We start from the raw sequence: 26,850 nt of genomic DNA, 5'->3' as shown, positions 1-26,850 counted from the left end.
TAATTCAAGTCAGTTGTTTCAACAGTCAATGTATTTATTTTTACAAAATGGCAACATAAGTAAGGACATTCACAAAAACTTGGTGTGTTAATACAAGTATTCATAATCGTAACAAAAGCAGCAACTCATTTTATACCTTATAAAAAGTTCACAACATGGAAACTTCCCTGCAGTTTCAAGAAATTAAAGACTAATCTCTGTTTGTAATTATTCTACCAGGTTGTATTATTTTTTTGTGATACTGTGACCAAATTTTAAGCAGATTTCTACTACGAACTTTTTATCCATGTTGATATTAAAGATTCATGCATCAGTTTTGTACATTGTGAGCGCAGAATGACATTACCAGGAAGTACTGCCCAGCAGCTGCAAGTCACGCAATACTGCTCAACCATAGAAAGTATGTTTACAGTCTTGGTCGCCCTGGTGGATATAATGTGCTGGGAGAGGGAAGGGAGCATGACCAGTGACGTTTCCTGGATCGTTCAGTGATTTCAATACCTTCCATTGTAGCATCCTTCTGGACCGCCCTTCGGGGTTGGGACCGGGAAGCACTGTTCTGTGGTGGTTTTGGTACTACCTCCAAGGTAGGTTTCAGAAGGTGGTGCAGAAGGACTGCTGCTTTGTCCCTTGACTTCTGGCCTATGAGGTTCCCCAAAGTTCCATCTTGTCCCCCAATGCTTTTCAACATCGAAATAAAGCTCTGGGACAGGTCATCTGGAGATGTGGGCTGAATCATCACCAATACACAGATGTCACTCGCCTCTATCTTGTGCTACCAGCAGTACCCAGGGAGACTGTGGAAACTGCGAACAGGTGCCTGGAGGCAGTTTTGAAACTTAACAAGCTGAAACTTATTCCTGACAAAAAAGAGGTGCTAATGGTGGGGGTTAAGGTCTGACCCAGGAAAAGGGTTATCTTCTGTTCTGGATGGGGTTACACTCCCCATAAAGAAACAGGTTCGTAGCTTGGGGTGCTCTTGGACCTGGACCTCCTTTTAGCTAAACAGATGGCAGCAGTGGCCTGGGGTGCCTTTCACCAGCTTCAGCTGATGAACCAGCTGCGGCCCTTCCTGGGCAGAAAAGATCTTGCTGCTTGTGGTACATACCCTGGTAACATCTCGATTAGATCACTGCAGTGTGCTCTATGTGGGGCTGCCTTTGAAGACTGTCTGGAAGCTACAATTGGTACAGACTGCTGCAGCCAGAGCGATGACTGGAGTGGGTCATAGGGACCATATCACTCCAATCTAGTTCCATCTATACTAGTTTCCAATTTGCTTCTGGGCTCAATTCAAGGTGCTGGTGTTGACCTTTAAAACCCTGTACAGCCTGGGACCACAATAACTTACAGACTGCCTCCTCCCATATGAGCTCTTCCATTCACTTCGGTCATCTTTGGAGGCCTTGCTTCAATTGGCTCCACCGTCTGAGGCTAGACAGGTAGCAACCTGAGAAAGGGCTTCCTCGGTTGTGGCACCAAAACTTTGGAACTCCTTCCCCAAGGAGCTTTGTCTTTCTCCCTGTATTGGTGCCTTCTGCCAGGAGGTGAAGACTTTTTTACTTGGCATACCCCCAATAACGGTTATTGGCCCTCCTTCCAGGTTCTAATGTCATTTATGTTGTTTTATTGAAATATTTTAAAATGTTTAATGCTCTTTTTCACTGTTCAAATGTTTTAATGTCTGTTGCCTTGGAGATCCTGACTGGGTGGCAGGGCAGCATAACAATGTTCTGAATAAATTTAAATAAATAATGGCAGGGCAGGTAAGGGACCAAAGGAACACGTTAAGGTGAAGGGAGCTGGGAATGGATCATAGGCCATCCACTAACCATCAGCTTCAGATAAATAAATATATCATTATACAGTCTCTTTTTAAACTGAGAATTTTTTAAGAGCCAATGTAAACTGTTCCATGTTTTATGTTGTTTGATGGTCTAAATGCTCAGTTTCAATACATTTTATGATGTTTTATGTTTTTACTATGTTTTGTTGGCCATCTCAGGCAGCTTCCCTGGAGAGACAGCATAGAAATGTTCCAAATGAATAAATAAATATAATGACCATACTGCCCTTTCTCAGTTCATGACTAGCAAATGCTGTAAAAGCTGCCAGGAAAGCCCAGAAATGGGAAGTATTAGGCTGGCACATTCACTTTGTTCAGCAACCCCTTCCATCTCCAGCACAAAAGGTTTTCTACACATTACAAGGCTGAAAGGATGGTCCGAAAAAAAGGTATGGATTTCCCTACCTGCAAAATGTCTCTATTGATTCCGACGGCCATAGTGAGTTGCTGACCAGGTTGCTGGGCCTGATTATTTTCCACTGGCTCTGACAGTTCAAGGAGTTGCTGAATGACATCTGTTACAGACTGCTGGCCTTGATGTCCTGAAACAGAAGTTACTGGAGTTTCTGTCTGTGGAAAAAAAGAAATAAACTCAAATTAACTGTGAGGGAATTAAAAAAATACAAAAACATGGAACTCACAGTTTAAAAAATCTTAAACACGTGATTTTAAAAAATAAACAAGCATACTCACATTCTTCCACTTATTATCAATGGGCTGCAACAAATTAACTGTCGTTAATGTCAAAGGCTGGGCCACAGAATCCTATGATGAATAAGAATGAATGATAAGTTAGTGCCTCCCCAAAATGAACATATGGAAGTACAAAAATATGAGTTTCTTTCATTAGGATTCAAGTTAAGGTAAACTAGCAAGCTTCACAAAGTAAGATTAAAAATAATTCAAAGCGGAGATACTATACATGAATCAGCAGCAGACAAGATTTAATTTCCAAAGGGGCACGAAGCTTAAGCAGAACCAATTATTCCAAGCTGGTTAAATTTGTTGTATCACTTATCAGTTAACAAAAAAGAAAGCTGAAGATCAAAGGCATATCCCATTGGGATCTTCTGCTGGTTTGCATCTCTAAAATAAATGGACATTTCCTAACAGTACTCCTGTACAACAAACATTCACTTCAGTGGGACCTAAAAAGAAAAAATTCTCATGGAATTTACCCGCAAGTGTAGAAAACAGAAATAGGTATTATATATAGGTTGTTTCTGTCTCTCTCTTCCTCTCACACATGTACAAACAAAAGAGAAACATTATATGCAAAAACGTCTTTACTAACAAATTAGGATGCAAATGTTACCGTTGTAATATGAGATGCCTCTGTTGTTGAGTTTGCTGTGTTTTGGGTGCTACTCATATGCATCTTGCTGATATGAGTATGTAAGCTGCCTAAACTTTTGAAGATACAACTACACTCTGTACAGTTATACGTTGGACCATTCTTCACCTGGAGGAATAAATTAAATAAAAAAGGCTCAGTCAAAACTTTGCAGTTATGATTTTCTTTATACTACAGCAAAATTACAACTAAGGTTGTAATTCATTCCTCAGAAAGATCTTCAGTTTTATACCCCATCTGAAAGAGAAGCCTAAATTGCATCAGACAAATTCAATAAGGGTCTGAAACAGCCTAGCCATTCCCAGATCATGCTGCATGACACACTCATCATTATGCACCCACCAAATGGCATTTTCTAATCACAGAACATTTAAATATCTTAAATTATAAGTTAGAAAGGTCAGAGGTTTTTTGTTTGTTTGTTTTTTTGCTTGGTGATATTTTACTTCTTTTAACAGAAGCTTACTAAATTTAGCACAGGTACAAATTCTGTTTTTACGCTGGGAAAAATACAGAAAGTTCAAGCAAAAAGGTACCAGATCAGCAGCTGAACCAAGTGGCCGACTGTAGCAGTTTTATATATAAAGAGATTGGTACCAGTAATACAAATATGGCGAGAGATTATTCAAGTGAGTGCAGGAAAGGGCTCTTTATTATAATTTACTGTAACATTTATTATAATGAAATTCAGTAAAGCCTGGTGGTTTTTTTCCAGTTAATTGGCTATTCATCAGGGAGTACTTAAAATTTACTTTCATATGTTACAGAAGAAGCTAGAAAATTGTCCTCAGCATTATATACTAAGTGGGATAATTAACAGTTGAATTTCACAGATAGTATGCAGGGAGGAGGTGTTTGAGAGTTGAATGACATCCTTCCTTTTGCATTTCCTAATCCCTCTCCTTTCTCCTTGCATTCCTTCTTTGTGCTGAACCCCAACCCATGATGAGTTATCACTTCCTCCTTTTTTTTTGCTGTCAAGTCACATCTGACTTATGGCAACCCCTGGTGGGGTTTTCAAGGCAAGAAACATTCAGAGGTGGTTTGCCATTGCCTGCCTCCCCATCACAACCCTGGCATTCCTTGGAGGTCTCCCTCCCAAATACTTGCCAGGGTTGACCCTGTTTAGCTTCTGAGATCTGACGAGATCAGGATAGCCAGGGTTATCCAGGTTAAGGCTCCTCCTTATCTTTCCCCAATCCTCTTGCCTGTAGCTTGAGACAGAGGAAGGACATGTCCTGAGAGGCTGCCTAAGAATCTGACAGAAGATGTCATTCCCTGTTCGTATTTGGACGAAAGGGCAAGAACAGAGAAATGACAGCATAGAATTTTGCATGATATAGAGTCAAAGACAGCAGGAAGAAATAAGGAAGGGGAGGTTATAAGGAACAAAAAGGAAGAAGCAGGAGTAAAAAGAAAGCAAGAAGGAAATACCCTCCACCTATGAATTTTCATATTCAGTTATCTAATTAACATAAATTATGGCTACAGATCCCCCCAAGAACATCTATATAACCATCTAAAACAAATAAAAAACTATCATTTTATTCCATCTAGGATCATACCGCATAACAAATGGTTAAAACATTGTGGAAACACTGAATATTGACATAGGCATTAAGACCTTGATATAAAGTAGGTTGCCAATAACTGTAATCAACAGTGCTGTTTACCTCTGAATGAACTCTCTGAATATGTGACTGAAGATTGCCTTTCTGAGAAAAGGCTGCAGGACAAAAGGCACAGGCATGGGGTTTTTCACCAGTGTGTTTAATCATATGGGTTTGTAATGCCCCCTTCTGATTAAACGCCTTTCCACATTCGCTACATTTAAATGGTCTTTCACCTAAAAAAAATTACACACATATATATAACCCAAAGAAATGTGTTCTCATTAATACTAGCAACACTCAAGTAAATTTAATATAACACACAGTATGTTATAACATAGTGATGTATGCACTACTGTCAAATAAAATGCCATGTTCCTCATTTTATGGCCAGTAATCCTACATATAAAGGCTCTTGCAAAGATTCCCTTTTAGCTTTAAACCTACATAAAGGAGTATCCCTGAATACAAATTCCTCTTTCCTTTTCATCATGCAATATATATAATTTTTGTGAGAGTATGAGAATAAAAATTAGTAAAAACAAGCAGGGGCCCCACAAGGACTTGGGAGGGGGAATCGGATTCTCTCCTCCCCCACCATTTCTTCTTTTCCTTCCCTGGCAGCCCCCATAGCTTCTCCCCTCACAGCCTCTCCCCTTTTCCTTCCTTCTCTCCTTCCCACTCACCAACCAACTACCTTTATCTGCCCCTCTGTCTTCAGCTTTCCTTCCTTTCCTCCCCCTGGCAGCCTCTACTTGGGAAAACAGTGGCCCATTTGCTTGGTGCCAGCCATCAGCAAGGGCCAGTTACATGGTAGGGAACCCACAAGTACAGGCTAGGGCAGCGCCTTATTTTCCCTTGTATCCTTTCCCCCACACTTGTTCCTCTTTTCCTTCACCTAGCAGCCTCCATACTGTCACCTTTCCCTGCTTCCTTCTCCTTCCCACCCACTAACCAACCTACCTTTTATTTGCTTCAGCTACATTATTCACTTCATTTATACCCCGTCTTTCTCCACAATGGGCACCCAAAGCAGCTTACATCATTCTCCTCTCCTCCATTGTATCTTCCCAACAACCCTATGAGGTAAATTAGGCTGAGAATGTGTAACTGGCCAAAGGTCTCCCAGTGAGCTTCCATGGCAGTGATGATTCAAACATGGGTCTCCCAGATCCTAGTTTGAAACTCTAACCACTACACCACACTGGCAAGCAGCCAGTCTTGGGTGAGTCACACATATTGGGTGGTAGCAAGTCACCCTGTGATTCTGCCAGGCCTGGCACTGATGAATCTGTCTGCAAAGCCAAAACAGCCCTGGAAAGGGCCCTTCCCCTCCCCTGCTTTTTACTGACAGAAACCAAGGCTTGAAGGATGGCAATATTGTTGTGATCACCCACAACCATCAATTAGAGAATTCGTTTCCTAAAGATACAAGTGCTGTTTCTATTATTTGGGGGGGGTTAACCCCCCTGAAGTATTTTATTTTTATTTTTTAAATTTCAGAATTTTTTGCAAACCTGGGGCGTTCTTCAGATCTGTAGAAAGATCTGTCCTGTCTGTACAAGGCTTCAATCTCTGTACTTAAGTATCTGCAGGCAGGGGGCACACTTTGGAATTAGATGTATAGAAATGTACCTTAGTGCTTAAAGTGTTTTTATTAGTGTACTTACTGATACAGTGTACTTATTGATACAGTCATTCAGGTTATGATCCAGTCCCTACTAAAGCATATTGTGAGATGAATGCAGAGGATACCCCAGGGACAAGATGCCTACACCATTCAAAACCCCATCAGGCTCCAGGCAAGGACACAAGAAAAACACGATGTAATTGTGCCTTGCAATAGCAATGGGAGGTCCTCCACACACATCAGTAGAGCATGAAACTAGAGCCAGTGTCAGCATAACCTGAGGTGGGGCAGCTACCAGAACCCAGAGCTTCCATTGCTGCTATACCCTGCCTACGCCGACTCCCAATGTCTACATGTTTGCTGTTCCCCATGTGCCCACTTGTGAGCTCTCCCACCACCTGTGTTCCCAGCCACACATTCTTCTCAATGATGTCAAGAGAAGACCATGCACGTGGTGTGTGTAGCTGGGAACATGGTCAATGAGAGGGGTTGAAAGGGGAAGGACATACAATTGAGAGCTGAGGGAAGGGAAAGGGGGCATAAGCAGGGGGCATAGCAGTAGGCAGGGGGAAGGGTGCCCAGGCATTCTCTGCCCAGGGTTCCCCCAAACCTTGAACTGACCCTGCATGTAACCATGTCAGAGCTGGCTTGCATGCCTACTAGTTGTACTGTGTGGGAGTGTTAGTTGGAGCAAGGGTCTGGACTGGGTGAACGAGGGCAAGACCTGACAAGCCTGTAAGAACCCAATAAATGAAAGGGGACATGTGCTTAAAAAGGATTAGCTAAATAAATTGGTACAGGAATTCTGCAAATATTAAAAATTAATATGTTGACATTTCCTTTCCATTAAAGATGCTTGATTTTCTAATTTCCAACGCAGCATATTTTTATCAAGTACTTTAACCTTTCTTAGCACACACAGAAAACTCAGAGTAAACAAACGTCAAATTATAAATATACCAGCCTGAAGCACAATGATTCAATACACAACAAAATTAATAAGAATGCAAAGGTAATGAGTGCAGATTAATTTATCTCTAACTGCTTAATATGTGCACAAGAACTTCCTGAAAATAAAAATATATTTCTTGAAAATAACAGATTCTTTTAAAATTAGGAGTAAGGCTGACCTCTTGTGTCCATTTTCTGCATCTTCATATATAAAACTGAACTCCTTATTAGGCTGGTTTATTTGGCACAGAGGGGTCAAATTACCAGTTTTCCAAAAGAATAATATGGGCAAAAGAACACAAAGATTGATTACCAAAATCAGACTAGAAATCAGATCATGATGTAAGACTTTGCCATTTTTTTAAAGCTACAACAGGTCAGCCTAGAAATTATTTTATCAGCTTGCCTCCCATTTTGTCTCACACAAGATGGCTTGAATGACCCACTGGGCTCCTCAAAATTAAAGATATAATTTTTGCAAAGTGCTCCCATACTATATCGTGCTTTGTTGCAGTGTCACCATGCCATTGCCAAGCAGCAGGTAACACAGTACTATAAACCCAACAGTACCATAAACCCAACAGAAGTGAGGGGGGAGAGAATTAAACTACATGCAAAAGGTCAACAGAACTTTTAAGTGGCAGCTTCATGGTATTTGGCCAGAAGCAAGTGATTCTTGCTCTAACAAAACAAATCTGTAAGTAGAGAGACATCAATTCAACCCTGAAACTGGCATAAGCAAATTAATGTCTATGGGCCAATTCAGACTGCCCAGTGTGTAAGCTATTTATATGGTTACGGACAAGTATGAACCTTAGAAGTATCTAGAATTTTGCTCCCTCCACCACTGCACACAGAACCCACAGAAGCAGAATCTGTACCTACAACATATACGAGCAGACCTCACATACATGATCCTTTGGGCCTATCTTTATCATTATTTATACAAACAAGTTCAATGTCACATTAAAAGTTTAGTGTGCTATAATGGTCTGATTGATTAGCACTACCTGTGAGATTCAGGCTCAAATCCTACATTGCCAGAAAGGTAACTTTGGGCCAGTTACTCTCTCTCTCTCTGTCTCTCTCTCTCTCACTCAGCCTAACTTATTTCACAGGGTTCTTGACAGAGAAAAAAAAAAGTGGGGGAAACCAGAGATGCTGTCATGGTCCCCCCTGTGGCTGAGTCAGAGGTCTCGGATGCAGAGCTGGAGCAGTTGGCCGTCCCTCCTGGGAATGCAGCTGATGAGCCTTCTGAACCAGATGCTGGATTAAAGGGGCTGTCAGAGGCTTCTATGTCTAGCCAGGCTGAGGAATTCCAGTCCCCCTTGGAGGCCAGATTGCCAGAGTCAGCCAGAGGCTCGGAAGAAGTATCCTCCCCCATGGTTCACCGTAGGCAGAAACTCTGAGCTCTGCTGAGTGAAAGAAGATGGTCCGCACGGCTGCAGGGCCGGAGAGGCATTCCAGCTGTAGAGAATGACAGTGAGTGATGACAGGACCAACCTCACTCTGATAGCTGGCCACATTTAAGGAGCAGCGAAGATCAGCCTCAGCGTGGAAGCAACGTACTGAATTCCAGTTTCAGCCACGCTCCACTCTGTTTGCTATCTTGCCTGAGAACGACCTTGGACTGTTTAAAGACGCATACCGCCTTGCCTGTGACACAGACCTTGGACTGATTAACGATGACCCTTGCTGCCTAGCCTGTGATAGGTAAGAGACCCCGGCCTGATTTCTGGACTGCTTCTTAGACTTTGCCTTACCCCTGCTGACCCCACTGTTTCTGTGCAGCCTCCAGGCTGCAGAAGCCTCGGCTTCTGTACCCTCCACCACTTCCTGCTATGCCCACTCTCAGCTCCCTCTGCACCGTGCTGCAGTAGCAGCCCCGCCAGCCTGCCCGGCCAGTACAGATGCCATCCTAAGCTCCTTGGAGAAATGACAGGATAAAAAACATATAGATAGCAAGACAGAAAGTTCTAAGAGCAGTAGAAGAACATGCAAAACATGCTTCATTGACCATAGCGGTATTTTATATTTATATTTTAAATATCTCAGATTACAAGCAGCTTTTGCTGAAGCATCGAAAACCCAATAAGCCGTTTATACACCTGTGTTCTTATGAAAAAACAGCACAGAGCATCAAACAGATCTATGCTTGTGAGGAGCACAAATATTTACCTCAAAAAAGATTATACAAACAAGCAAAATAAAGGAGGGTTGTCAATTTGGAAAAATTAGGGGAATAGGAATTTTTGTTCCACAGTCTCACAGCTCTATATACAGTTTCAAATATATCCTGTATGGATTTATTGACCTTACCTGTGTGTATTCGAACATGCCGTGTTAATTGACTTGGCTTCTGGAACGTCTTCCCACAGTGTGGACATGAATACGTAAACCCACTTCTATCGATATTTCTGTTGTATGACCTGGTGTTTGATACCCTGTTGATGTGCATTAAGCAATTAAATTTAATAAGGCATTGGCTCCTATAATTACTGCATTTGAAAGGTGAGTTGATTTCTGTGTTCCAACTGGATTTTGCACCCTGCATACATTGCCATAAGAAATGCACTTCAAGTACACATTACTTAAAGTCTTAAAGCACAGCTATGGTATCAGTCATTCTATGAGTCAGCATGGTGCAGTGGTTAAGGGGGCAGACTCTAATCTGGAGAACAGGGTTTGATTCCCTGCTCCTCCACAAGAGTGGCGGACTCTAATCTGGTGAACAGGGTTTGTTTCCCCACTCCTCAACATGAAGCCTGATGGGTGACAGTTTCAAAACTCAGCTCAAATAAATAAAAATATGCACACTATACTAGCGCTACGCCCATCAAGAGTCCCCAGGAGCTCAACCTAGGTATAAAAACTATGTTAAATGGTAAGGCCCCAGAGCAAAACCCAGATTGCCTGTTCTTGATCACAGGTTTTAAAAATCACCCCAAAGTCATTCTGATTATGACAAGCGTAATGAGTTGACCACAGCTGGTTATGAATCCCCAACACACTTTCAAGCACATTCAAATACCTAGACAACTCTCACCTTATTTTGTAATGAGTTTTCATATGCTCTTTTAGTTGGGATGACATTTCAAACTCTTTCTTGCAAGTTTTACAGATATGGGTTTTGCTTCCAGACAGTTCCTGACGATGCTCTTCCATGTGTAGTGTCAACTGGCTCTGCAAAGTAAATTCATCTCCACACTCTGAACAAATAAGATTCTGTAAAAACAGTAAGTAGCTTTTATTGTTTTCAGAATTGAACAAAAGTTATTTTACGGCACTCTTTTACCATGTAAGAAGTTGTACAAGAATTATTAAAATGGGGAGAAATGCTAAGCAGGTCCACTCAGAATTAAATCCCATTGAGTTCAATAGGACTTTCTACCAGATAAGTGAACACAGGACTGTGACCATGGTGACTAACCAACTGTATCTTGAGGTGTTAACCAAATCCTTCTTAACCTTATGACAAAATCAAACAGGCTGCGCTCAATACTTTATGCTTTCATAATCAGATTCTACAAAGATAACCTGCATTCTCTAAATTAGTTTATAGATTTCACTCATCTGATTATACTATATTGGTGGTTAAAGTACTGTGTTCGATGATATAGCTCCTAATCACCTTCTTTCACATGATGGGCAACAAGAATGTAGCTTACCTCCCAGTTGATGCAATATGCTGACCCCCATGCAGGAACAAAAAATGTGAATAGGGAATAAACACGAAGATTCATTTTCGAGGAATCAACTACTACACCATGTTAGGTTACACTTGTAAAATAGTATATATATTATGCCCAACATTGTATAGCAAGTCGCACTCGGAAAGGGAAAGGTATGCTGAGTTGATAAGGAAGCAATCTGAACTCTCACTTTTAGCTACCCACTGCGCATTGGGCAAAAAATTAGGACCATACTGTCTAACCTGCTGAAATGCTGTTGAGTTTCTTCTGCTCTGCTCCTTCAAAAGCATGATAAATTTTATTACTTACTACAGGGCTGCAAAGATACTAAGGGGTAAAATAGTATGTATTGCCTTCCTTATTAAAATCAGAAGAAAGCAACCAATGAAGTGTATCTTCTCTACTACCATCATTTGTTTTGAAACAAGTAACCTTTCCATAAGTTTCAGGAAACAAGCTGGGGACTCTGTAACAAATAGGGTTGCCAACCTCCAGGTAGTAGCTGGAGATCTTCTGGGATTACAACTGATCTCTAGCCGATAGAGATCAGTTCACCTGGAGAAAATGGCCACTTTGGAAGGTGGACTCCATGGTTTTATATCCCATTTAAGTCCCTCCCCTCCTCAAACCCTTCCTTCCTCAGTCTCAACCCCCAAAATCTCCAGGTATTTTTTAAATTTGTTTGCTCAATTTCTATCCCGCTCTCAATCTCTGGTTAAGGCCGGGCTCAGGGCGAGTAACAACAGAATTTAATAACATCTCTATATTAAAACCATAAAAATACATTACATCAACATTAAAACTCTAAAACTACCAAGAAGTTAACAAATATATCAAATATAACATACAACTAACTGGCGCTCATTCAGACCATATCAAATACTGAAGACTGATGGAGTATTTCCCAACCCTTGTAATATATAAACAATTACTTCCCTACTATGAATCTTATACAGATTGCAAAAAAATAATATATTTACCTCTTCCTTTTCATGTAGCATAATATGAGATTTAAGGCTAGCCACTCTGGAGAATTTTTTGTTGCATACTGGACAAGTAGGATCTTGTCCATTGTGGGTACACTTGTGCAATGTAAGATTGAATTCAACATTAAACGACATTGGACACTGGTCACATCGATGAGGCTATTTGAAAAAAAGTGGAGTCAAGGCAATGCTTAAATCAGTAATCCAAACGACTAAGAGTTTCAACAACCAAACAGTAACACTTCTTGACTGGCTCTTCACAGGAACTTTCTTATCTTTTTCGAAACGTAAAGTGTTCCTCACACCATGCTTTTGGAATTACAATTAAATTTATGCAATTCGGCTTTAAGTAAGGAAAGCAAAAATGGAATATTTTCTTGGGATATTACAGTGTCCTTCCATTACCTTGGTTCCAGGCTTTTAAAACTCTGCAATACTATTTTGAATTTAAAATTAACATTATATTTAACATACTAAATAACTGGATTTTTGTGAAATTCATGATAAAGCTTGAGATTCCATGCGATTGTTCCTTTACTCATCAATACACTTCTTAAGAGGATTAGGAAAGCTATAACTTACAGTACAACTAGTTATTGCTAGCCAGAGAATGCTAAAACATCCACATAAAATCAGGTTTTATCTTGTACCTTTTTGACATTAGAAACATTCTGAGTATTTAAGCCTCCTCAAAATTTAACTTAAAATAATTTTTGTGAGGAAATTAAAGGAAATTCGTGAACATTCTCCTCCTCGGTTAATATTGTCATCAAAGCCATCCTGATTCATTAAGATACACACCTTGTCATTTTGCTCATGATCCCTCATGTGGCGCTGGAACTGTGTGTCTTTTGAAAAGGTCAGAAAACAGATCTCACACTTACGGAAGTTTGGTACTTGCTGGGTACAATTATTGTTTTCTGTATTCAGCGTTAGAACACCATCTAGAAAACAAACACGACACTTTTTTAAACAGAACTATGCTTCTTTTTTCTGCACAATGAGTACTTTCAATATTAAATCCTAAAATTCAGAATAGGAACTAGTATCAATTTGATTAAAACACAAGTTCAAAATTAACAATACTCACAATATTCTAATATTTTTCTGTATTTGTTTTGTAAAAGGTATAACCTAAATTTATAACCCAAATGGAAAATTCTTATAGCAACAAAACAGTCATCAAAAGCATAATGTTGTTTTACAACATTAAAAAATGGGATTCTTTTGAGGTAATGTAGATTGCATTCTTCCAGTATTCTATTCTGATATTTAATGGTAAATTGGCCAACCTCTGCAGATTATGAAAGCCACATAAGGTACAGGTCTCACCATAATTGGCTGACTCCCCAAATATGCAGAAAAATATGACTGCAAATTGATCAAAAGGTATCAAAACCACACAACGACATTGTGATCAAGACCAGGTATTAACCTGGTGGTCTGCAATGTTGAGTGTACTGAAAGTCTCAGTTGAAAGAAAAATAGGAGGAGGAGAAATCAGGCTGCTTAAACACCTTAGAATCTTGGAAGAGACCTGTGCAGGGTGAGATTTCATTCCCCTCATCCCCATTCTTACTTACAGGCCCACTTTGACGTCCCAGTAAGTTCAACAGGATTGTTGTAATCTTCCTGTCACACAGTATGTCTAAATCCAGTTACAACTCTTCACTGCTTTTACGTTCTCAAAACAGAGGCAGCTCTAGATTGGTATGGGGGGATGGGCAAAATGACTTCTTATGGGCCCATGAGTGCCATATAAGTGTGTTGAAGCACTGTCGCTGAAGCAAGTACAGAAGTCTGGCTGTTGGATGGAGCATAGTTAGCAGCTTCTGATTAGACAGTAGCTACCTTTTTTGCTGCTTTGTTGTCCTGTCTGGAGGCAAAAGGAGAACTAGGGATTTAGAACTGGGAGAACAGAAGGATGGAGAAAGCTCACCCTAACTGCTGATTCTGAATTAAGAGATAAAATGGGGATTGGGCTAGTAGAAAGATATTTTTCTTCATTTTAAAGGAACAGAACATAAATTAATTCGGAGGGAGCTAGGACACCTAGACATTACTGAAAGCTCACTAGCAAGTAAAAAATGACTGTCTTCCTGTTATTTATCCCTAGCAGCTCTTATATAGATACACAAAATTGGTGCCACTGAAGAATTGCCTGGGAGGGGCAAGTACAATTTGGAAATTTCACCCAGTAGACCCCAAACCTCTTCCAGAATTCTACAAGCTCTCAAAGGTGTGAGTAGGCCAATTTCCACAACTCTGTGGTTCTCCCTACTTTGATGTTCAGATATTCTCAACACTATGTCTTCTGGAGCATGCTCAGTTGGTATTAGCGTTCAGGCAAGGGGAGAACCTTTTTCGTAGCTAGTTTATAAAGTCAGTTGGATACCCAAGTACACAACAGATTGGTTTTGCTACTTGTGTGATCAAACCTAGCCACCCTGTTTAATGTTCATGACGGTAAAATGAAATACAATTACACAGTCTCTGAAGACAAAGTTCCATTTAGTGTGGTATATTTTGATAGACCTACTCTTCATTCTAGATCAATTCAAGCCTGAACTTTCCCTAGGAGCTAAAATAATTAAACAGAGGCTATCACACTTTGGTCACATTATGAAAAGACAAGAGTCACTGGAAAAGACAATAATGCTAAGAAAAGTGAAGACTCAACATGAGATGACTTTATAAAGGAAGCCATGGTCCTCAGTTTGTGAGACATGAGCAAGGCTGTTAACAATAGGACATTTTGGAGGACATTGATTCATAGGGTAGCTATGCTTCGGCAGCAACTTGACGGCACTTGACACACACACATTCTTCATCAATGTGTCTAATCTTTTTAAGATCATGTAAATCAGCACCATTATCACATCTTGTAACTGCATTATTATACACAGTGTGAAAGAACTATGCAGCGTCACTTTTTGAGATGGACATCATGGGGTGGATAGAACACAGTTCCACTTGCCTGTAACAGTTGTTCATCGAGTGAGCTTCTGTGCAGGCACACATGGGACGGCATATGCACAGGCCAGCTACGGAGAAAAAGATTTGCTAGCTTCTAGAAAGACTGGCTCCGCCGAGTGCTCTCCCTCCCCTCAGGTCAAGGAAGCGATTTTCCCGCCCAAACGGTCACCTGACCCAGGGTGGAGGGAGCGCTCTCCCTCAGTTCTCCTAGCTGCCGCGGGGAACTGACAATTAGACACATCAGCGTCCCACAGCAGGAAAGGAGGGAGAGATGTGTGCCTGTACAGAAGCTCACTCAATGAACAGTTACAGGCAAGTGCAACTGTGTTTTACATCATTGTGGCTTCTGTGCAGTCCCACATGGGAGATTAGCAAGCTTGTTTACCTGGAGGAGGGTTTGGACATCCTGTCCCAAAGGAAATACTGATAATGGCCCATGACAGCCAGGAAGTTAGAAATGCATAGGGCCAATGTGCTAGAGGTATAGATTTTCCTTCCTAAGGTATCAACCTTACACCCTTCCCTTGAGGGGATGAATGAAAGCTGGGTTTGAGTCTGACCGGGAGGGCTTCATCCGCCATAGAATTCGCTACTGGAGGGTGTAGTACATATTTACATCCCTCCAGTTGAATCTTATAGAGACTGTCCACTTCCTTAGCAGTGGGGGGTCCTAACGCCAGTTTGGACCAATTGGCTGATAATAATGTTCATGATACTTCTGATCATGGGTAGTGCCACTGGACCACTTTCTGGTGTAAAAAGAATGTCCAAGATTTCATTGACAGGTCCTGGATCAACAGATCTGAAGGCAATATTTAACGCCTTGGCCATTCCGATGAGCTAGTCAGCATAGGCGCTAATGTCCCCCCGGTGGTGCGATGGCCTTCACGTCTCCCATTAGGTCGTCTGGCAATGGGAGAGGCGCTTCCTCAGAACCATTGTTAAAATCCTGTCCAGCATCATCAGACTTTGACACAGTGCCTTCAAAGATGGGTGAGTAATGCTTCCGAAGAGGCGATGCATGATGTTTCCCTGCAGATTCCCTTGATATCGATACCAAACTAGCAGGCGGGTTGGGCAGGTCACACAAGTTGTATGCCAACTGCTCCTGGAAATAACACCCACAAGAGTGGGGATAGTAGTGCTCATACTGTCCCCTATACTGGTAGAGCTCATGGCCTCAAGGGGATGCTCGATGTCAAGGTGCCATTTCACATGTCGATGAATCATGACATAGAGGAGAAAACCACCAAGGGGACACTCAACGTTGAGGAGAGACACACCTTGGAGTCTTGACATCAAGAAGACTCATGGATTCTAGGAGAATCTCGGTGCCTAGGTGAAGAATGGTGCCAGGGGAGTCATGGCGCTGAGGTGCTACATGATGCCAAGGGGAGTCTTGGCGTCGAGGAGATAACTGGCATAGTGATCGAGGGGATCGGTCCCTTAGTGGCTTGTCACTCTTGGAACCTTTAGACACTGGGAAATGGACCTCGATAATCTCCTCTTCCTCCTCTGAGGATTGGGAGAAATGACTTCTCCATGACAGAGATGGAGTCCTTGGCTTGGTTAGGAGCTCCACTGATGGCAATCAACGCTGAGAAGGTCCTCCTTTTCCAATCCCTTCAGCATGTTGAGGAGAGCTCTCCTGACTGCGAGATCTGCTGCTCTGCGAGGGAGACACCACCCAATGCATGGGTGGGCCACCACAGGGGGTGGTGTTCTTACCCAATCAGGGATGGCCCTGCTACGATGAAGTCAGCTGCGACCCCTCAGTGAGGCTTTATCTTACCTCGGAGAGCCTCAGTGCCGGGGCAAAAAGAGCCTTGGCTACTTACCGTGAAGGCTTCTTCTGCTCAGAGGGACGAAGGGCATCTTCATTATGGGTGTTTCCTTTTCCTCTTATCTCGGGAGGCAGGAACCAAATATTTAAATTTTTCTGACCTCTGAGGGTAAACGCCCCCTTGTGATCAGTTAAAGACTTTCCGAGCCTTATATATTTAAGATAGACTGAAGAAACATGTTAGTTATAATTCTATACAAGACATAAGTTCCTAATAAACATTAACGATGAACCTTTAGGATAACTATAAGTCATGAACCAACAAACAGCATTTAACTTGAATTGAATGTCAACTGGAAGTTAGATGTAACCATGATTACCTGTAATTTTATTTTATTTGTTTTATTTATATTTTACTGACGTCTGGGCGGGCAAGATGCCCTTCGTCCCTCTGAGCAGAAGAAGCCTTCACGGTAAGTAGCCAAGGCTCTTTCTCGCTCAGAGGGAGAAGGGCATCTTCATTATGGGACATACAAGAGCTGTCCCCCGCCCTTGGGAGGGTCAGACGTCCTGAAGTATACTTTGCAGTACTCGTCTGCCTAAGGCGGCATCTGCTGACAAGTATAGATCTAATTTGTAGTGTCTCACAAATGTGGACACCGAGAACCAAGTTGCGGCCTTACATATCTCTTCCATAAAGCACGGCAGTCGAAGGCTGCTGAAGTAGCCGCACTTCTTCCCAAGTGGGCAGTAACGCCCGCAGGAGCAGGTAGGTTACTTATTCTATAAGCCTGTGTTATGTATAAGGTGATGGTCCTACTAATGGATGCCTTGGACATATGCTTGCCCTTGTCAGGTGGTGAGATATGAACGAATAAGTAGTCAGAGTTCCTAATAATTTTAGTAAGATAAATGTAAACAGGTAGTGCCCTTCTTAGGTCTAGCTAGTGCCAGGCCTTCTCCTTAGGATTCTTGGGGTTAGTGCAGAAGATGTAAGCACTATGTCCTGCTCCCTGTGAAACTTGCAGCTACATTTTGTCCTATCTCAGTAATTGGTTCGAATGGTAGTTGTGTGAGTGCTGTCAAAGCTGTGTGCAGGCTCTAGTTGTGAACCTGTGTCTAACAGGAGGAGCTAAATAACTGACGCCCCTTAAAAAGGCTTTTATGTGATGGTGTTTGGTTAAGCGGTATCCAGATACCTTGGGTACTATGGTAGCTATAGATGCCAGTTGCCTTTGTAGAGTGCATGTAGCTAGCCCTAAGCTCTGTCCCTCCTGATGGCTTCCTTGTGTCAATATGGTAGTGACGGCCACCGGGCTATAACCTAGGGCTATAAGTCATCTCCTTTCAGTGCCCATGCGGTCAGTTTGTACCACCCTGGATTGGGATGGCATATTGGGTCTTGTAGAGGGAGATCTTGTCTGTCTGGAAGTCTCCAATGGTTCTGTATGGACATCTGAATTATAGATGGGAACCACGGTCGTCGCAGCCAATATGGAGCTATGAATCTGACTGATGCTTTTTGAAGTCGTACCTTTCTCAATACCCTTGGAGGGAGGGGGGAAACCCGGACAGTAGGTCGTGTGGCCCTGGTGACATTAAGAGGTCCATTTGTTCCGCCCCCTGTTGACGGTACATGGAATAGTACCTTGGCAGCTGGTGGATGATGCTGGATGCAAACAGATGAATCTGTGGCGTGCCAAATCTCTGAGTAATAAGTTGAAAGACCTCTGGATGTAGAGACCATTCTGCCTCGCTGATGTCCTGTCTGCTGAGCCAGTCTGCTTGTATGTTGACTGTGCCCTGAATATGTTCCGCTGATTTTGATGAGAGGTTGGACTCGGCCCAAGGAAAAATGTAGTCGCTTCTGAGGATCGTCCTGATTTCTAGGGCACTGATGTGAAGATTCTGTTCTTGATGGTCCATGTTGCTTGAGCCATTGTCCCTTGAGTGTGGCTTCCCAACCTGATAGACACGCGTCCGTGAAGATTTGAATTGGTGTTGGACGGAGATACCAACTTCCTTTCGTCAAATTCTGAGACTGAAACCATCATACTAGTCTTGATCTGACTTCCTCGGTCAGGATGAGATTTCTGTCACTTCTTCCTTGGTATGTCTCTTTGGTACGGCCTTAAGAACCATTGAAGAGGTCTTGCTCGTAAGCGTGCCCCTTGAACTGCGGGAATGCATGCAGACATGTGACCCTTCAGTTTGGTCAGGGACATTAGAGAAGGCGACCGGGAATTAATCGCTTTCTTTGCTAGAGATGAAATGTTGTGGATTTTTGTCCACTGGAAGGTATAAGGAGTTTGTCAGTGTGTCTATGTCCATCCCCCATCTCTCTCAATCGTTGGGATGGAACTAAGTGGGTCTTTCTGAAGTTGATTATGACCCGTGTTCTGTTAACCTCTTCAGAACTCTCTCTGAATGATCTATGCTCTGCTAGTTTGAGCTTGCGCAAATCAGAATGTCGTCTGAGAAGGGTGCGTTCTCACGCCCTCCTTGCGCAGAGATGTGACTGGTGTGTCCAGAACTTTGGTGAATACTCGAGGAGGGGCGATGATAACCCGAATCGTAAGGCCCTGAATTGGAAGAGGTGTCCCTTGTACGGGAACCGAAGGAAACAACAATGTGCCGGGTGTATTAGAATGTAAGAAAATGCTTTTCCCTGAGGACCTGTGTGACTGACTTTAGTGTCTCCATCCTGAAGCGCTTTAATGGGATAATCTGTTCAGAAACTTGAGGTCTAGGATGGCTTTCCATCCGCTGCCTTTGTTGGGAACAGTAAAGAATACTGAATAGACTCCCAATGTATGCTCTAATGGTGAGACTGGCTCCATCGCCTTGATGTCTAAGAGGCCTCTGAAGTTCTATGGATTTTTTTTTTGGGGGGGGGGAATGTTGGAGATATTACTAGTCGATGTGAAGGAGTGTAAGAAAAACTCTATCTGATAGCCTTGTGAGATAATGTTTGTGACCCAGAGGCCTGGTTGGGAGGAGACCACTGACGGTGTAATAGGCTGAGCCTGCCTTCCACTGACTGGTGGCTGGCGTCACTGTTTGGTTGGGCGGTCGGGTTTATCCCCTTTATTGCCCTGGAAGGTGGAGGATTTTGGAGATTTATTGAATCGTCCTCCTTTACTAAAGGAGCTGCGATTCTGGTTCCGGTGGTTTCTAGCTTGATCAGGTCTGTATCTTTGAAGTATGTGGTATGCACGAAAGGACATAGAGGGAGTGATCCCTTGGATTCCTTGCGTAGAAACTTGTCTTTGGTCTCCACTGATATGGGGACCAAATTGTCTCCAAGCAAGGTCTTTCCCTGATACAGGAAGCCCATAATAACCAATTTTGATCTATATACTCCGCTTGCCAGGGGTGTACCCAGAGAGCCTTTCTGGCAGCTGAGGCTGTGGATAGTGTTCTAGCTGCATATGACATGTTATCTAAGGAGGAATCAGCTAGAAAGAATACCACTCTCGAAAACATGGATGACATGGTATCTAAGGTAGAATCAGCTGGAAGGATACCACTCTCAAAAAAAAAAAAACATGGATGCCCTTCTGGCATCTGATGCTGCGGCTAGTGTCCTAGCTGCATATGGCATGGTATCGAAGTTCGAATCAGTTAGAAAGAATACCACTCTCAAAAAACATGGGTACTCCTGTAAAGGCGTTTCTTTCTTCCTGTGGAAAAAGTTGATATAACTTCCGTCCAAATTATTGCCACTCTGTATACCAGGGCAGATGTGATAGAAGCGCTTGATAGTGAGTGCCAAGGCCTCTGAGCATTTATGCCTGCTAACTCTGCCTTCCTATCTGTAGGGTCCCTAATCATGGCAAGGCCATGTAACAAGGTTGAAGGAGTGAAGGCAGTGACAGGTGATTCTACTGAAGACACTTTTAGAATTTTAGAAGCACCGATAAACCAAATATAAAGGCTTCCTAGAGGCTGTGGAGCATTGTATGGGTGCCATTGGTTTCTCCCGCTCTGCTTTCAACAGAGTTAGAAATAATCAAGCGCTGGCACAAACCTATCTGGAGTCTTTTCTCCCACTCTGAGTCCTCTGAGAGATCAAGAGTAGCTAGGTTTTTATGCCAATGCAGAAGGAAATCTTCTGCGTTAAATACTATAGACAGTCTGGGTACCAATTGGCAATTTTGGGACCGTGAATTAGCTTTCAGCGCTGCTTAGGCTGGCCAGCACGTACTCTCTTGGTACTACTTGGACTGGTGATTGGCTCACCAGGATCTCAGGCAGAGGTCTTCCACATCACCTACTACCAGAATTGGCCCTGTGCATGCCAATCCGACGCTCTGCCACTGAGCCACAGCCGTTCCCCTGCTTTGGCTGATATTCTGCCCTTTTAGCAATCAGATTACTGTTTGTGGTGCTGGAGGGTGTGATCCCTACGATCCCTGTATGGATGGGGCAGGATAAGGAGGTTGTACTGCCCTTAAGCCATCTGAGAAGGCGTTTTTAATCAGGGCGGAGAGCTCTGCTCTTACAGGAGTAAAACAGGCTGCATCTATGAGGGGGGGGGGCGAAGTCACCTTACCGGCAGTCGATGTCTCCGTTGATGCTTCCCGTCCTTGAATAATAATAGGCGAGCCGCCTGAGGACGGAGCATTGCGAGGCAAAAAGGCGAGCCGCCAGCCTCCTTCATTTTCCCCGTTTGTGCAATGTGGGAGAAGTGGCTATAGCCGCTGTGTTCTCCTGGCTGCTTCCCGCTGCTTCCCGTCCTTGAATAACAATAGGCGAGCCGCCTAAGGACGGAGCACGGCGGGCGAGGCAAAAAGGCGAGCCGCCAGCCTCCTTCATTTCCCCCGTTCATGCTGTGTGGGAGGAGCGGCTACCGCCGCTGTTTTCTCCCGGCCGCTTTCTGTTGCGATCTGGCAGTCGCGTCTTTCAGGCGCGGCAGAGCAGCGTGCGTTTTGCAGCAGGCATTTGGCGCGCTTGTTAGCGGTCGCGCCAAGCCGTTTGTACTTGCCTGCGCCATTCTTGCCGCTTTTGCCTTTCCCTTTTGAGTTTTGGTCCTCAGGTCACCAGAGTGACTGTCCGAGGGTTCATCTAATTGTAGTGGTAAGGCCACTAGCAGGCTAGGGTCTAAATTGGCAGGCGCTATATAGCTGTCCTGATGCCGATCCGCCATTTTTTATTTATTATTTTTTTTTTTTGGCGGGAAAAGACCCTTCTGAGGAGAACAGGCAGAAAATTAAGACAGTAAATAGAATTGAGTAGTAGATTAGTTAGGTTAAGTTTAGGTTTGTTAAAATAAGAATATTTTTAGGTCTAATAAGTAAGGTTAAGGTTTCTCTATTATTTCTGTAGCAGAGAGCTGCTAGAAGGCTGCTCTCCCGTTCAAGGCAGGAAATAGAACTGATCACAAGGGGGCGTTTACCCTCAGAGGTCAGAAAAATTTAAATATTTGGTTCCTGCCTCCCGAGATAAGAGGAAAAGGAAACACCCATAATGAAGATGCCCTTCTCCCTCTGAGTGAGAACCAACAACGATCTTTCTTGGTGGCAAGAGCATGATGTCTGATGATGGTGGGGTTGGCAACTTAGCTTTTTTTTAGCCTGTTTTGCTGGGAGCCCCCTTTTTAGCCTTTTGTTAGCCTTCTTCGTTGTGGTCACTGAGGAAGCCCTTGGCTCCGAAGCGGTCACTAGCGTGGTAGCCGTAGAAGTCACCTGCACCAAAATCACCACTGGGGTCTTCCCCTTAGCTGAAGCAGTTTGCAATCCAAGAGAACGTTCCCAATGGGAAGCTTTCAGCCTGGCCACCCATTCTTGATGGGCCTTAGGGGTGAGAAGGGCACAGAATCTACAAGTAGAGGGAATATGGCCCTCACCAAGTCACATTAAGCACTCACTGTGTGTCAATTTTCACCATTTAAGTGCCACATTTTTGACACTTCTTGAACCTTTCTCCTGTTCTTATCCATTTTATCTTCAAACATTTCGAACAACTTTCAAATCTCCAAGGAAAAAATCGAGCCAAAGTTAGACATGTCTTCTCTCCTTGGTGGCAGAAAGAGAACTGAGGGAGAGCGCTCCCTGCCCCTTGGGTCTTGTGACTGTTTGGGCAGGAAAATCGAGTCCCTGACCTGAGGGGAGGGGGAGAACTCAGCGGAGCCAATCTTTCTAGAAGCTAGCAAATCTTTTCCTCCATAGCTGGCCTGTGCATGCACAGTCCCATGTGGGACTGCACAGAAGCCACGATGATGTAACAAACAGTTCACAGGATGCACTCCAGGACAATGCAACCAAGGTTGAGTTGGGATTTTTGGAAGAAAAATAATTGGGGGGGGGGAGAGATGTTTGTTGCACATTCAACTGCCTTCTCAGCTGTGGCTTTAGGCAAGTCTAATCAGCATTAACTTGAGTTCTGCAAAATGGATGTTGCTCTGTATAACTAAATACATACATGTATGCTACTGCCTTATATTAAATTTGTAGTCTTGGGCAAGTCTCTATCATCATCATCTGTTTCCAGCACTAAGAAAGAAAACACTTCTGAGAAACTTGCAAGCAAGGCATAAGGTTTAATAGAGCTGGTCCCCAACATCCTGTATTCCGAGGTTTCTGAACATGAAGGTTCTATTTATAACTGATAGGAGAGGATTCCACGGGCACAGCTGAAATGAAACTAAGCTAGTGGGAATGGCTTGGCATGTGTGGTTTTGTAATACTCTCTGTTATTGCAAGCATCAACTGCCACTGGAAGATCTTAATAAGAGCCCCACTGAAGAGAGGATTTTTCAGATAGGTTAACTGGTACCACTTCTCTAGCTCTTGAAGCAGTCGTGATTTTCAGTGATAAACTGTTAGTAGCCTTGAGGGCTTTAAAGGAGAAATTGAAGATTTTTTTCAATACCTGTGTTAACTAAACATGGGCACATCCAGGTGGCACACACAAATGGACATGCTGGTACTGTGATGATCCTTATAACATGCTACTCGCAAAAAGGAATTATCAACCTCTGAAATGAAGTCTTACTATTTGATTTCCACTATCAAAGTAGAAAAGGGAGTAATTTATGTGCCTTTCCCCAGGCTTCTGGTTTGACACTGTTACCCTACACCAATAATGCAAGAAACTCCAAAATGGATGAGCTCTATAAAAACAGTAATTCTTACCTGCTGTAAAAGAAAACTTTATACAACCTTGACAAATGTCAACATGAGGAGGAAACAGTTAACTTATTTTAAAACATTTTTTATTACAAGTCTCACCTTCTGTGGCTACCTAATAAAACTCCAAAATGCACACTTTATGCAGCAAAAATGTTAAAATTCCACTTTTCAATCAAAAAAGAAACCTACATTCTGGAAAACTCTCTCTCCCTCTCATTTTTATCAGACCCTTCCCTTTAAGTGTAGTGCAGCACATAACATCCTCAGTTTTTATTCTCAAGAGAAATTTGTGAGGTAGGGTAAGGTTGGCTGACTAAGTAGCTTTACAGGTGAATGGGACTAGAACCCAAGTATTTCCAGTCCAATGCTCTAACCACACTGGCTCTCCTGCTGTTTGTCATTTTGGGTATACACAACAACTGAAACTAAGATTTTATCCATCTGAAGAGGTGAGCGCTGGAGTTCCCCACCCACATCAAGCTGGTTAATGCCCTAATGAACTTGTCCTTAAGGTGTCACAAGAATTTTCTGCTGCTGGAGTTTTTCCCCCCTTACAACAAAATACTTTATTTCTATTATCCACTTCAAGATAATCAATAACAACTCCTCTGAGTATTGTCTATCTCCTATGGTCCCAGGACTGAGGAAATTGACAAGAGTCAGTCAGTCTTTATTACAGCCCAAGGCCATTCAGAAGCAGAGTAATTGACAAGAGTAGAATTAAGCATATGCCAGGAGTGCCTGGATGGTCCAGGCTAGCCTGATCTCGTCAGATCTCAGAAGCTAAGCAGGGTCAGCCCTGGTTAGTATTTGGATGGAATACTAACCAAGGAATACCAGGGCTGCTGTGCAGAGGAAGGCACTGGCAAACCACCTCTGTTAGTCTCTTGCCATGAAAACCCCAAAAGGGGTCGCCGTAAGTCGGCTGTGACTTGAAGGCACTTTACATACATAGGGAGTGCTGAACTTCGGGAGAAAGGGACAAGGAAACATTAGGGGCTGAAAAGAAATTATAATTGTTACTTGTCCCGATTTCCTCAAACCACTCAAACTTAATTCGAGACTGTGAATCCTCTGAGAAGAGATATAGATTTAAACAGCCCCGAGCCCATGCAATACAAAGGAATAGAAATTTTAAATGATTTCTCCACGCCCATCTCTCCCTTGGACATCACAGACTCTTCTGCATACCACCCCTAATCCCATCACGCCTGCTATTCACATTTACATACTGTTAACATTGACATACTAAAGCTTGTCTGAATTCACTCTCCTCTACTTAAAGACAGATGGGTTCACATTCTAGCTGTCTCTGAAGAAGTGAGCTGTGGCTCACGAAAGCTCATAACCCTGCCAGAAAACATTCTTGTTCGTCTTTAAGGTGCTACTGGACTCTTGCCCTTTTCTATTAAAAAAAAAATGTGTTTGTTGTGGGCTGGCACAAAGGTTTTCCGTGTTCCCACCACGGAGCATAATCGCTTCCCTTCATGCCGGCCCCTGAACACGGGCTGCTCTCCCGATTCGCATCGGTAGGCCTCGCTTTCACACAGAGGCCCGGGGTCGGGTAGACCCGTTCCCCGGGGAGCCGCCTATTCAATTCACGGAGCACTCGACGAAAGCTTGACGGACTCGACCGCAGGCTTCACAGGCCGCTCCGCCGGCAAAAGGGCGTTAAGAGGAGGCCGCAGCGACCCTGAGGGGGTGGAAGGAGAAGCGGGGGCTCTTCTCTCTCTCTCTCTCTCTCAGTGGCTGAGAAATAACCGGCACCACCGGGTTTTATTCTTCGTCAGCCCCCGGGGAAGAACCCGTCCACCTCCACACGCCCAGAATGAAGGCCCGCAGCCACCTCCCTTTCCCCAACCCGCACACGGCATCGGCCGCCTCAGAGGAAGCAACAACCCCCCTCCGCCCATCCCGCTCTCCCAGCGCCGCTCTGGCAGGGTCTTGTCTATCCCTCCCTCTATATATAGGTTTATAAGAGCGCGCGGCGGTCGCAACATGCGGCTCCTCCGCCGCCGCCGGCTGCGCGGAGTTAGCTCGGTATCATTCCGCACGGGCCGGCCACACACTAAGTCCCTCGCACAATAGGCCCGGCCTTCCTCCTTCGCCGTCTCCTATATCCGGGGACTATATGCGAGGCCCGGCGGATTGTTCCACGGAGCCTTCCTCACCCTGCGCGCGGGATGGGGGAAGGTTTCGTGCCAGCATCCGGCCGTTTTTGTCGGGTTGTTTCCTTTTGAGGGGGAGCCCGTCCGTGTTTCTTTCCTTTTTTTTTTTTAATGATTACCTGACTCGGTGGCTGCTTTGGTGTTTTCTCTGCCGCCAGGTTTTGGAGGCCGCCCCCGCGGCATGGTTGCCCCCTCCCCTTTTCCTCCCCTCCCCCGCGCGGTGGCGCGCGACAGCGCGCACGCGCGCGCACACACACACACACACACACACACACACAAGCGGCGGCAGAAGAGGCGGTTGGGAGGTTCGAATTCTGAGATATTGCGGATGGCTGGTGGGGGGGGGGAGACGTGTGAAAACGTGGGAACGCGGCCTTGTGGAGTCGAGCAAGCGCACAAAGGCGCGTATGTGAGGGAGAAATAGGTGAGGGAGGTGTAAAGCACCGGAAAACAACACGAGCGCGCGAACGGCCAGGAAGAGCAGTGGAAGTTGGGGGGGGGGGAGAGGAAGCAGTTTAGCGCAGGCGCGTAGTCCCTTAGTGGTGCGCATGCGCGCTACGCGAATCGAATCCCATGCGGCCGGGAGCGAGAAGAGTAGCAGTCTTAGCGCAAGGGTGTTGACTAGTTGCGGGGTCCTCATAAGTACGCCGGCATTGTCGGGCGGTTAGTCAGCCTCTTGTGGGAGCTTTGCGCATGTGCAGGCGGAAGACGCTGCACGCAT

At 43.9% G+C, this 26,850-nt stretch overlaps 1 protein-coding gene across 1 annotated transcript in view; it reads right to left on the bottom strand.

The window, feature by feature from the left end:
• Positions 1-26,312, bottom strand: part of ZNF236 (zinc finger protein 236) — a 77,263-nt gene extending 50,951 nt beyond the window's left edge. The window contains exons 1-9 of the mRNA XM_056854951.1: positions 26,249-26,312; positions 12,871-13,013; positions 12,064-12,228; positions 10,438-10,616; positions 9,711-9,835; positions 4,874-5,046; positions 3,162-3,308; positions 2,540-2,611; positions 2,252-2,416 (exon numbers count right to left, since the gene is read on the bottom strand). Of these exons, the coding sequence (XP_056710929.1) occupies positions 2,252-2,416; positions 2,540-2,611; positions 3,162-3,308; positions 4,874-5,046; positions 9,711-9,835; positions 10,438-10,616; positions 12,064-12,228; positions 12,871-13,013; positions 26,249-26,312 (1,233 nt within the window). The remainder of the gene's footprint in view (positions 1-2,251; positions 2,417-2,539; positions 2,612-3,161; positions 3,309-4,873; positions 5,047-9,710; positions 9,836-10,437; positions 10,617-12,063; positions 12,229-12,870; positions 13,014-26,248) is intronic.
• Positions 26,313-26,850: the final 538 nt, after the last annotated feature.

Source organism: Euleptes europaea, chromosome 8, assembly GCF_029931775.1.
Source record: "Euleptes europaea isolate rEulEur1 chromosome 8, rEulEur1.hap1, whole genome shotgun sequence".
NCBI lineage: Eukaryota > Metazoa > Chordata > Lepidosauria > Squamata > Sphaerodactylidae > Euleptes > Euleptes europaea.
The sequence above is the reverse complement of the archived record's forward strand: the minus strand, read 5'-3'. Positions and strand labels throughout refer to the sequence as shown.